Consider the following 13,238-nt stretch of genomic DNA (forward strand, 5'->3'; position numbering starts at 1 on the left):
TACATTATTATTCATTATTATTATTATTGTCCTTAATCGTTGCTAGCGATGGGGCTTTGGGGGAGGAATCCCTGCATGCTTGACTATTCAGCCCTCGATCTCGAAAGGTAATAGAAGGGAAGGAAGATATTAGTGGTTCTGTTTTTTTTAATTTTTACTCAAAGTAACTACTTGATATAAGACGAAAGATTACTAGTCTAGTGCTCCACTAGGCTACTAAGTAGGAGAGAGTGTTGCCCCCAGGTAACTTTTGGGAGAGGGTGCTGGAGAATATAACTTTAAGGCACACACCTCTATCAGGTAGGTAGCATGGCAGGGTCACCTGGAATACATGCCATGCATCATGTTTGGTCCTCGCTATACTGTCATTGAGATCATGGAGAGTATCAGTAACATGCTGTTCATGGGTATCGACATCGAAAGACAGTGATATGTAATGACATCCCCACGTCTCTGTAAGGGTAGGGGTTATCAAGTTTTCTTTTGGGCACAAGCCCCAGGTGTTTCTAGAAGCTCACAACACCCCTGATATTGACATCTCTCTGATTGTTCTTCTTTTACTATTTTATTGAAGGGTAAACTCATGAAGGAACAGAAGTGGGGCTATTTCCGGAGTAAGTGGAACCTGCTGGAGTTGGCGATAATCATTATTAGCTGGAGCGCTCTCTCAGTGTTCGTGAAAAGGACAATCCTTGGCTCAAAGGACATCAGCTATTATCAGAAACACAAAAACGAGTAAATACCCAACATGTCTTTATGTTTGTGAGGCTTCTATTCTCAACCCAATAACTACAAAAATAGTTGTCTGGTTTTAACTCAGCGATGACCAAGGAATAGCATAACTTGGCTTAATATTGAGCAACCTCCTCACCCTACAGAGGGCAGTACTCAATATAGAGTATAGTAGAGCTCCAAACACAAAGTCCACTGGTTTCAATTTATCAAAATAAACAGATTTATCATAATCTAGATAATCTAAATGTTAAGGTTTAAACAGGAGAACAAGTAATACAGAACGGTATAGTTACGGTATAGCCGTATTGCCCCGCTACAGTTTGTAATAAATGCTGCTGCCAGGCTGATTTTCCTCTCCAGTCACTCCTTTCACACCTCACTCCTCTGTCAGTCCTTACATTAGCCAATGTATCCTATAGGAGTCAATTCAAAGTACTAATCGACACCTAAAAAGCATTGAACAATTCTAGCCCCTCTTATATCTCTTCACAGATCCATAGGTATGCTCCTTTTCGGTCTCTCTGCTCTTCACATGACCTTCTCCTGTCCACTGCTCGCACACGTACGGCCAACTCACGCTTGCGGGACTTCTCGCAGGTGGCTCCCATCCTATGGAACAGCCTGCCTACCGCCACCAGACTCTCCCCAAGTCTTCAATCATTTAAGAAGGGCCTTAAAACCCATCTCTTCAGGAAAGCTTACAGCCTCCCAGAGTAACCTATCCCTTATATACCTGTCTCTTGCGCTCTCCTAAAGGGCAGCACTTTACTCTCTCCTCCAGCTCTGCTTCACTCCCACCTTGTTAGATTGCTATCTCCTGTACTACTGTGTTTTACACCACACCTCCTATAGACTGTAAGCTCGTATTAGCAGGGTCCTCTTCAATCTATCGTTCCTGTAAGTTTTCTTATAATTGTTAAATCCCCCCTCTTATAATATTGTAAAGCGCTACGGAATCTGTTGGCGCTATATAAATGGCAATATTAATAATAATAGTAATAGTTATAACATTAGACTCACATTTAACTTTATTAAAAGATAACATAAAGACTGATTTAAAGTAAGAGAGGAAGGGGCGTGGGGAGGAGAGAGAGATAAAAAATATCCAAGAATGTGTATTAAGAGGGTTTATTGGGCTTATAGCAAGTTGTAAATGCCGAGTGAGTTTGAGCGATGCTGAAATGAAGCGTTGTTACATTGCCAGTCGTTTCTAAGTGACTCTGCTAGGCCTGGGAAAGGTTGGTGGTATCCACCTTCAAGATGCTGTATGCAGTCCTGTGTGCATCTTTCACGATTTATAGCCTATAGCATTTCTAGTGTTTACAAGGGGCAAGGGGTTACCCTGATGATCCCCCAACATCTAAGGACTGAATTACAGTACACACTGCATTTTAAGCTGCAATGATACGTCTTCTTATAAACATTGCTCTCTATTAAAAGTCTAAACCTTAAGTGTGCATTTCAAAGTGAATGTATTGCTAAATAGGGTGATTGATTGTGCTCTGTAATTGAAGTATCTCATATCACAGTCAGCTTTTTTTCTTCAACCAAAACAAATTCCTTTGCTTGAAACACTTTAGCTGCAGAACATGCGCAATGGTAATATATGAGGCCATCAGGTGGAATGAGTTTCCTGTGCTATACTGGATGTAGAAGCATTGAGGGTAAACGTGAGTTGTATGCTGTTTCTGCAGAAAAACTGGGCTTAATTTTAGCAACGATCAGATTTTGTATATAAAGATCCTTTTTTTTTTAAATGCTTAAAATGGTCTCCAAATGTCACGGGCTGCTCCTACTGCAAGCACTGTCAGGCAAAGACTTTCAAAGACTTTGAAGCATTTAAAAAACGCAATCCTCAAGTTTCCATTTGACACAATGCTCAGAGAGGACATATGGATACGACTCGTACATGGTGACAGAGACCACTGTCTGAATGTAAAGAATGTTCCCAGCATGCACGGTGTTCTACTGTATTTGTTTGGAATGATGCCAACTACACCGTCGCCTTGAGACAGAGGAATCATTTTAAAGAGTAGAGGGACTGGAATGGCCTGGTTACCTAGGTTTCATAGATGTTTGTTTATTTACAGTAAGTAGTCACAGGAAAGTAATTCTGCTAATCACTATCAAGCCATTTTTGGTTTCTAACTAAGTTTTTATATGATCTGAAACAGTATTATAGAATTAATAAAAGGTACACTCCAACAACCATAAACACTGCAGCTTGTTGTGGTGGCTATCAGGGCCGGATTAACATAGGGGCTGCTGGAGCTGCAGCTCCAGGCCTAGGCCCATGGAATAGGCCCATTTAAAAAAAAAAAAAAATTTTTTTTTTTTTTTTTTTTTTACACACACTACTCTTAGGTTTGCAACCTGACTGGTATTTTACTGGCACAGCCAGTATTTGAGGCTGCCTGGCCATGCCAGTATTGCAGTAATATCGGCAATACAAATGCAGGTATTTTTCTCAGAATAAATGGAGATTACTCTGCAATACCAGCACCGTCCAGTAGGGGTCACTGTGTGTGGAGAGAGGCAGGGATAGGAAATTACAGCATATCCCTGCCTCTCTCTACTACTCACTGATCCGTGGGGGAGCAGCAACACAGCACAGAGTCCAGACAGCAGCTCTACAGCTCAGGTAAGTGAGGGATGGGGGGAAAGGCAGCAGGGACACATGGGGACACTGAGACACTAGGGGACACAGGTGGACACTGAGACACTAGGGGACACAGGTGGACACTGAGACACTAGGGGACATATGGGGACACTGAGACACTAGGGGACACATGGGAACACAGGCACTAGGACACACTGAGACCCATGGGGACACAGACACTGGGAGACCTGGAAACACTGAGACACTTGGGGACACTGGAAAACATGGGGGCACTGAGACACTAGGGGACACTGGGACACATGGGGATGCTGAGACACATGGGGACGCTGTGAGACATAGGGACATTGGGAGACACTGAGACATTGGGACACGGAGACACTATGTCCCCATTTCTCCCAGTGTCCCCATGTCCCCCATCCAGTGTCGCTAGTGTCTCGGTGTCCCCATGTCTCTGTGTGCCTAGTGTCCCCATGTGTCCCAGTGTCCCTATATGTCCCAGGGTCCCCATGTCTATGTCCACAACTGTCCTTATGTCTCCCAGTGTCCCCAAGTGTCCCAGTATCCTCAAGTGTCTGTCTCCCAGCCAGTGTCCCCTAGTCTCCCAGTGTCCCCTAGTCCCCCAGTGTCCCCTAGTCTCCCAGTCTCTGTGTTCCCATGTCTCTGTGTCACTAGTGTCCTAGTGTCCCCATGTCTCCCAGTGTCTGTGTCCCTAGTGTCTCAGTGTCCCCATTTCTCCCAGTTTCCCTAAATGTCTCAGTGTCCCCATGTCTCCCAGTGTCCCCATGTCTCCCAGTGTCCCCATGTCTCTGTGTCCCCATGTCTCTGTGTCCCCATGTCTCTGTGTCCCCGGGTCTCTGTGTCCCCATGTCTCTCAGTGTCCCTGCGACTCTCAGTGTCCCCATGTCTCACTGTGTCCCCAGTATCCTAGTGACATGGGGACATGAGGCATGGGGACACTGGGAGACTGGGTGACATGGGGACACTGACACTGTGATACACTGGGTGACTTGCGAGACTGAGACACTGGGAGCAATCCATCTATACAGCAGAATCAAACTTGAGTAGTTTGTTGGTGATTTTACAGAATTTTTTAATCACTCCTTGTGATTAAACAAATGATTAAGGCTGGTATTTTTTTTTCAAGAAAGGTGGCAACCCTAACAACTCTTCACATACTCTTGCTTAAAGGAGCACTAAAGGGTCAGGAACACAATCATGTATTTCTGACCCTATTATGTTAAAATCACCACCCTGGCCCCTTCTTGGCTCCCTAAGTATAGTAAAATATGCGGCTGGGTCTGCATCTGAACTGAATGTCTGCTGACATCATCAGAAGTGGTGGTCTGAGCAAATTACAATACTTCCCCATAGGATTGGCTGATACGGTCAACTAGGCAGATCAGGGGCAGAGCCAGGGCCGGCGCGTCCATAAGGCGGCACAGGCGTCCGCCTTAGGGCGCACCAGCTCTGGGGGCACAAAATTCCAGTGACCGGCAGGAGGGAAGTGCTCCCTCCTGCCAGGTCACCTCCTGGATCCCCGGCGCGGCGTCCTGCTGAACTGGATTGCGAGGGAGCTCTGATCTCTCTGACCTGCTCCCTCGCGCGCCTTTTGCTGATACCGCGGGATCAGAAAACAGCCTGCGAGGGAGCAGGTCAGAGAGATCAGAGCTCCCTCGCAATCCAGTTCAGCAGGACGCCTCCCAGCAGCCCCACTGGACCACCAGGTAGGGAGGCTGGGTGGGAAATTTAAATAAAATGTACATTATTTATTACTGTGTGTGTGTCTGGGAGTTTGTGTGTCTGTGAGTTTGTGTGTGAGTATGTGTGTCTGTCAGTGTGTGTGTGTGCATGTGAGTATGTGTGTCTGTGAGTTCGTGTGTGTGTCTGTGAGTGTGTGTGTGATTGTCAATGAGTCTGTCAGTATTTGTGTGTCTGTCAGTGTGCGTGTGAGTGTCTGTCAATGAATGAGTGTGTCAGATAAGTGAGTCTGGCTGTCAGATACGTCTGTGTTTGTGATTGAGTGTGTGTGACTGTCAGTGTTTATACACCCCTGACTGTAGCGTGGCCAAGCGGAGTGTACCGTGGTACAGGAACTTCTGTTTCCTGTTCCTGGCAGGACTGACAGGAAAAGCTCACTGTACCGGGATTCGCTCCGCTCAGCCACGCTACAAGAAAGGTAGGAGGCACACCAGGAAGGGGAGGGGACCACTATCGGGGTGGGTGGCGCACCAAGGGACAGGGAGAGGAGGGGAGAGATACCCTGAGGCACAGGAAAAGGAGGGAGGGGGAGAGGAACACTAAACGACAGGGAACAGAGGGGGGAGGGGAGAGGAACACTAAGGGACAGGGAAAGGAGGAGAGAGGGGATAGGAACAGTAAGGGTCAGAGAAGGGAGGGGACCATTAAGGGACGGGGAGAGGGGCTGGATGTGAAAAACACACAGCGGGGCTTGAGAAGGAAAGAGACACACACAAAGGAGCTGGGAAGAGTAAAAGACACAAAGGGGCTGGGAGAAAAGGAGTCACACATAGGGTCTGGGAGGAGTAAGACACACAAAATGTGGGAGGATGTAAGAGTCATACAAAGAGGAGAGATAGGAGACACAGATATTTAAAGACGGGATAAGAAACACAAAAGGGAGGTTAAGAGGCACAGGTGAAGATGTTTTTTGGCAGGTCTGGTCACGTGATTCGCACCAGTGGCCCACCCTTTTACCCCGCCCATTGACTTCCTGCTTCACTGGACACTGCTGTTAGGGGTTATGGATTTACTTGAAAGATGAAAGCATAAATTAGAGAGAGAGATTAGCATAGAGTATGTGTTTTCGTATAGCTGCATCCTTTGAGTTTCCCTCCAGCACCATCTCCATCAGATACATGACGCTTGGGAGGTATGACTGATTTAGTGTTTTTGGTTGATAAAATTCCGTAATTAGGCCCATCATAATTGTCAGCACCAGGCCCAGTGTGCTCTTAATCCGGCCCTGGTGGCTATGCTGCCACAAGGGTACGCGAGATGCTCCATCGGGTTTTGTCTTGAAAAATACAACCGTGCCAGTTGAAACATTGTCATTCTTATACTTGTTGCTACATTCCAGAGATATCAAACTCTGCCACCCCCTCACATGCAGAATATCTAGACTGCCAAAGGATGCTTACCCCTGATATAGGATAATGAAATGTGAGCGGCATGTGCAACCAGAGATGTACATAATATTGAGATTTGGCCTTTTTGCATTGAGATTTGAGAGTCAAGTGTGTTCATAGAGTGTAAGGAGGGATGTCTCTGCCTGTTTTACTGTTGAGACAGAGGCTAAACAGTATAATTGGACAGAGCAGAAATATTCAAAAGTAGTGTGCTTGAAGTTGTCAGATATGTCGGAGTAGGCAATTACTTGGTTTTGAAATATTCTCTTCTATGTAATGCAACCGAACAAGACACACAACACACACACGCACGCACGCGTGCGCACACATTTCACAAAGATAGAATCTAGATGAAAGGCTCATAAAGAATATTTAAGAGTTACCATAAGACAAAGTAGGGACTACTCAGTCTTATGGTAAATCCTCTAGTAAATACCACCGTAAACTTTTGTCACTTCCTCCTGTCGTCGCTAAAAATGGCTAAAGGGAAAAGGCTATGGTCTCGCTCAACGCAAGACAATATCTATGGAGGCTCCCGCAGAATCCTCCATAGGTGCTAGGGTTTTACTCTCATACATGTGCAAGAGTACAGCACTGATGCCACTACACCCCAATGTGGTAATGTCACCACCGTGGGTCTTTGCAAGAAAATCAAAGAAACCAGAAGGCGATAGAGCTCCTTAAAATGCCTCAGTGTTAACTTCTCCCTACAAAACAAAACCAATAATGCATATATAAATCAATATTTTAATATATTTTTAAGAGATTGTATGATATTGGGGGGGGGGGGGGGGGGGGGGACATGGAATTTCCATAGTAATTATTTTACATACATTATGAACAAAACTATATCAAGTCTCCTACCTCGGAAGTGATCAATGATTTTAATATGTGGAATTGGCAGATAAAACTTTTAGAAACGCGTTATCTGTGTTCAAATTCAGAACTCTTTCTATATTAAGATCTTATATTATAATTATTTTCTAAAGTGGATTTAGTTTTGTAATTTCATGTTCCAAAAACACTAATTTTCTAATCAGAGAAAAACCCATAAAAGTCACAGCATATCTATAAATTTCCCCCCTTTTTTTTTGTCATCCTGATCCTTTTTGTTTTGTTTTTCATTTAAGGTTTGTAAGTTTTAATGAAACGGCTGTAACGGATGCAGCCCTGGGGTACCTGATTGCTTTCTTGGTGCTGTTGTCAACCATTAAGTTGTGGCATCTTCTCCGACTCAATCCCAAATTGAACATGATCACGGCAACGCTACAGAGAGCCTGGGGCGACATATCTGGATTTATTATAGTTATTGTCATAATGTTCCTGGCCTATTCTGTAGCTGTAAGTAGTTCTGTTGTTTGTTTTTTTTACTTGTCTTGTGAATTCTTAAAGTGTTGTTTAACTACAAACATGAAAACAAAATGGTGGTATCAAGTGCTGCTTTATCGATGAAAGAAGATGGGTAGTTACAACCAACATTAAGAAATTAAGGCCTTGATTTAATTTATTTGAAACGGAATCAGAAATGATTCTATTATGTTAGAACAAACTTTGAAAAATGATTTAGCTACAGAAGTCAGCATTAAAATCTATGGGAATGTTTGTAGATAAATAATTTGAAAAGCCTTTTCAATCATTATTTATTCTGGTTTAAACTAATTAAATTGTGGCAAGTTTACTTAGTAAATTTTAATTGAAACATACGTGAATGGCAAACAGTCCCCAGATCAGAAAAAGAAAAAAGACACAAAAAGGCTTCTATGCTGTAATCACGGCCATCTTTATGTCTGGATATCCACATATCCATGTGGTTTCAAAATACGTTTTATCCTCTAATTCTAGTGCAATGTGATATTTGGTTGGAAGCTTAAGTCCTACAAAACGTTGTTCGATTCAGCAAAAACCATGGTCAGCCTTCAGTTGGGGATCTTCAACTATGAGGAGGTATATGTGACCGTTGGTTCGGGGTTGGGCACCGGAATATGTGTCCAGTTACTAAATTCTTCTTCTATTTTCTTGTGTCAGGTCTTGGATTATAATCCTATTTTGGGCTCCTTCCTAGTTGGATCGTGCATCATTTTCATGACATTCGTTGTAATGAATCTCTTCATATCTGTTATACTGGTAGCGTTTACCGAAGAGCAGAAACATCACCAGGTAAAATTACAGTGCCAATAATGTGTGCCACGGTACGAAGCCATTAGATTATAATACAGATATCGATGCACAGGGCATTCCCGACTTGCCCCACAATTTCCCAATTTAACTCCATAACTTGCTTGTTGCCACTGTCTCTTTGTTTCACTAATGGACAATATTAAAAACACAACATAAAATGTAGTGATATCAAAACTGTGCTAACTTTGTGGGTTTATGGTAAGCAAGGCAGCTGCTTATGGGCTCAGAGGGATTAAGAGTACCTATTGTTTAGGTGGTTTCCCGGGAATTTCGAACCTGTTACTGGCTGCCTTTCAGCTACATTTGATTCAATAAGTCTGAAGCTGAGCATTGGCCAATTAATAATCTAGGTAAAGCCACTGACTTTAAAGGAACTGTAGCGTTAGGAATGCATACTTGTATTCCTAATTCTGTAATGTCCCTGTCCCTAGATCTACAGAGGTTTCACCCCGTGGAAAAAAATGGAAAAAAAAAATGGAAAATAAAGAATTGACATCCCTATTTTTAGCAATGAGGCTCCCTAAGTGCCGCTCCCCTCTCTGCTTCCCTTGGTATCACAGAGGGAGCATGGCTTCCTCCATGCTGATCCAATCCAATGCTCCTCACAGAAAAGCATTAAGGACATAATGCGCATGCATGGTGAGTGCCGCACACGCATGGTGAGTGCCGCACACGCATTCCAGCTTTCCCATAGGAAACCATTGTACTCAATGCTTTCCTATGGGCGTATCAAGTCTGTGCAGAAGAAGCCCCTCTAGTGGCTGTTTTGGTCCACTGCTTAGGTCTATCCCCTTCATGGGACAATTTTAAAGAGATCCCTCACATCCTCAACTTTTTACAACAACACAGGGAATGAAAAATCTCAGTACGGATAAAAGAAGCACTCCTGGGTGTACAAGTGCATCCTGCAACATTTAATTGTCATTCAGTTGGTGCTGAGTGATTTGTTTAGTCATTTTGTATACCCTGACAGATTATGGACTCTGTGTAATAGAACCTTGGGTGTGCACATTACAAGTGCCGATCTGTTTTCTTTTGTATTTATTTTTCTCCTGCGGTGCATATTTCACTTTAATAACATTGCTTGAATTTTTATAGGCCTCAGACGAAGAGGAAATTGTTGACCTCATGCTGATGAAAATCTGCAGTTTTTTCGGACTTTTTCGACATAAAAAGGAAGAAACGGATAAAGGAGAGAGTGCTTTGAAGGCCTCTGCCGGTGGCCAGGACAACTGAAAAAGCCTAGGAGAAATATTATGTATTCTTAGAAAAATTGATTAGCTGTATTGTTGTAACATTGTATGTTACGGTTTTTCTGTTACAGGTATAAGGAATTGACTGACATGGAAATATATTTATTAAATGTGATAGTGCTCACTTTTGCAAGGTACTGATTAAATAATGCATCACAACATGGTTCAGTTGCCTTCTTATTAAGAAAAATGGGGGGGGCAGTTTCAGAGAATAACTGAAGGTTTTGATAACTTCATGTAGTTCCCATATAGCGTACATTAAAAAACAATTTTAATTTTACACTAACCTAATTCAGGAGCTTTTTGACAGACATCACCAATTTCTTTTTTCTTTTTCTATTACTTATTTGTATTTCTTTTAATAAAAGACTTTATAAGACTGGGGGCATCAATGTGGGGAGGAGTCATCAAATAAAATGAGGCAGTTCTTCAGTGGTTATGGTCTCAGGGACCCCCCTGATTCTCACATTTCTCGCCTTAATCTTGTCTTCCAGGTTAGCCACACGATTGAACATGTCAGCGTTGCTCTTTTGTAGTGTGCTGAGGGCAGCATCTGTGGCTGTTTGTGCCACTTTCGTTGTGCCCATGTCATTCTCTACGGTGACAAGCCTCCTCCCTCACCCCTGCCACGTCTGCTTGGAACATTGCCCGTATTTCATAGAGTAGGGCCTTAACATTTGCCTTAGTCGAGGGGGCAGAGTCTCCCCCCACAGGGGGCTCCTGGGTGACAGTTGGTACCTTTGAAAAGGTGGATAGCTGTTCCGACAGACTTTCCTCATGCGAGGAGGCCGAGGTAGAGGCCGCTGCCACCATCTTTGTTGGTGTGGGCCTAGCAGGCTGGTGCAGGAACGTTCCAATAAAAGCTGTAAAAGTTTTTTTGAGCCATTCCCCATCGGCTGCGGAGCAGGTAAGTCCGCAATCTGGCCACTGACTGCAGGTTATTAATGTCAGTAATCGCTACTTTCCAGCCGATCTCCCTGGAGCTCCTACTGCGTGCGTCCGACTAGTGAGGCAGCTGGCTCCGCCCCCTGCTTACTAAACTTTTGCAAGAAACTTCTTGTAATTGCTAAATTAAGAAGTTAAGATGCAGCTATTATTGAAAAAAATAAAAAAACGAGCAAATTCAGTAGCTATATGTCCAGTAAAAACTCACTGTAGTAAAATCAAATTCTCTGGTTCTTTATTAAACTGTTGAAAACAAAATTGCACCTGTGATACAACTGTCGTGGGCCCCTGCCTTAGCAATATAATTTTCATCACATTCAAACACCAGAAATACGCTGACTGATTGGAAACAGCTTGAAAGCAAATCGGCGATGGCCCCTATAGCCTGCCCTAATAGGACCATAACCACAACCACGAGCTATAGTTCTATGGTGCTTAAATTGTTAAATTGACTATTCAAATGATTTTTTTCATAGCAGAAGAACCAACAAGGGTAGTGCCAATTTAGGATTGGGCTGTAGTGCTTAGCCTTGCAGATTTTTTTTTGCTTTTAGCTGTTTTGCAGGGGTATAACATTTCGAAATGTATTAGAAAACCAAATCAGGTCAATTCAGGTCCAATAAAAAAAAAACCTTTTTAGTACACCTAACGCGTTTCACCTAAGTGTAGGCTTTCTCAAAAGTGTTTCTCAAAATCAGTCAAGCGCTTCAGGGTGCCTTCCCCCAATGTTTGAGTGTGTGGGGGGAGGGGGGGGGGGCGCAGAAGAAGTTCTTGGTCTGTAATATCTGCAGATTCTACCAATTCACCAGGACTCTAGGTGGGTAATAATATATAAACTCAAACTTAGCAGTCCAACACATTTCTTATTGGAAGCACTATATTTTTCTCCTACACTGTATTTAGTTATCACATGGTTAGTTAGTTTGTTAGTTGCTATTACACTGTATTTAGTTATCACATGGTTAGTTATTACACTGTATTTAGTTATTACATGGTTAGTTAGTTTGTTAGTTGCTATTACACTGTATTTAGTTATCACATGGTTAGTTATTACACTGTATTTAGTTATTACATGGTTAGTTATTACACTGTATTTATCACATGGTTCGTTATTACACTGTATTTAGTTATCACATGGTTAGTTATTACACTGTAGTTATCACATGGTTTGTTAGTAGTTATTACACTGCATTTAGTTATCACATGGTTAGTTATTACACTGTATTTAGTTATTACATTGTTAGTTATTACACTGTATTGATCACATGGTTCGTTATTACACTGTATTTAGTTATCACATGGTTAGTTATTACACTGTATTGATCACATGGTTAGTTATAACACTGTATATAGTTATCACATGGTTAGTTATTACACTGTATTTATTACATGGTTAGTTATTACACTGTATTTAGTTATCACATGGTTAGTTAGTTATTACACTGTATTTATCACATGGTTAGTTAGTAGTTATTACATGGTTAGTTATTACACTGTATTTAGTTATTACATGGTTAGTTATTACACTGTATTTATCACATGGTTAGTTAGTAGTTATTACACGGTTAGCTAGTTATTACACTGTATTTAGTTATCACATGGTTAGTTATTACACTGTATTGATCACATGGTTAGTTAGTTATTACACTGTATTTAGTTATCACATGGTTAGTTATTACACTGTATTAGTTATCACATGGTTAGTTATTACACTGTATTTATCACATGGTTAGTTAGTTATTACACTGTATTTAGTTATCACATGGTTAGTTATTACACTGTATTTATCACATGGTTAGTTAGTAGTTATTACATGGTTAGTTATTACACTTTATTTAGTTATCACATGGTTAGTTATTACACTGTATTGATCACACGGTTAGTTAGTTATTACACTGTATTTATTACATGGTTAGTTAGTAGTTATTACATGGTTAGTTATTACTCTGTATTTATTACATGGTTAGTTAGTTATTACCCTGTATATAGTTATCACATGGTTAGTTATACACTGTATTTATCACATGGTTAGTTAGTAGTTATTACATGGTTAGTTATTACACTGTATTTAGTTATTACATGGTTAGTTATTACACTGTATTTATCACATGGTTAGTTAGTAGTTATTACATGGTTAGCTAGTTATTACACTGTATTTAGTTATCACATGGTTAGTTATTACACTGTATTGATCACATGGTTAGTTAGTTATTACACTGTATTTATCACATGGTTAGTTATTACACTGTATTTAGTTATCACATGGTTAGTTATTACACTGTATTTATCACATGGTTAGTTAGTAGTTATTACATGGTTAGTTATTACACTTTATTTAGTTATCACATGGTTAGTTATTAC

At 41.7% G+C, this 13,238-nt stretch overlaps 1 protein-coding gene across 1 annotated transcript in view; it reads left to right on the forward strand.

Annotated features, from left to right (window-relative positions):
* Positions 1–10,091, forward strand: part of LOC134578593 (polycystin-1-like protein 2) — a 124,528-nt gene extending 114,437 nt beyond the window's left edge. Inside the window, exons 39-43 of the mRNA XM_063437561.1 lie at positions 575–735; positions 7,632–7,842; positions 8,344–8,445; positions 8,527–8,658; positions 9,778–10,091. Of these exons, the coding sequence (XP_063293631.1) occupies positions 575–735; positions 7,632–7,842; positions 8,344–8,445; positions 8,527–8,658; positions 9,778–9,915 (744 nt within the window). The 3' untranslated portion in view covers positions 9,916–10,091. The remainder of the gene's footprint in view (positions 1–574; positions 736–7,631; positions 7,843–8,343; positions 8,446–8,526; positions 8,659–9,777) is intronic.
* Positions 10,092–13,238: the final 3,147 nt, after the last annotated feature.

The sequence above is a fragment of the Pelobates fuscus genome, chromosome 12 (genome assembly GCF_036172605.1).
Source record: "Pelobates fuscus isolate aPelFus1 chromosome 12, aPelFus1.pri, whole genome shotgun sequence".
In the NCBI taxonomy this organism is placed as follows: domain Eukaryota; kingdom Metazoa; phylum Chordata; class Amphibia; order Anura; family Pelobatidae; genus Pelobates; species Pelobates fuscus.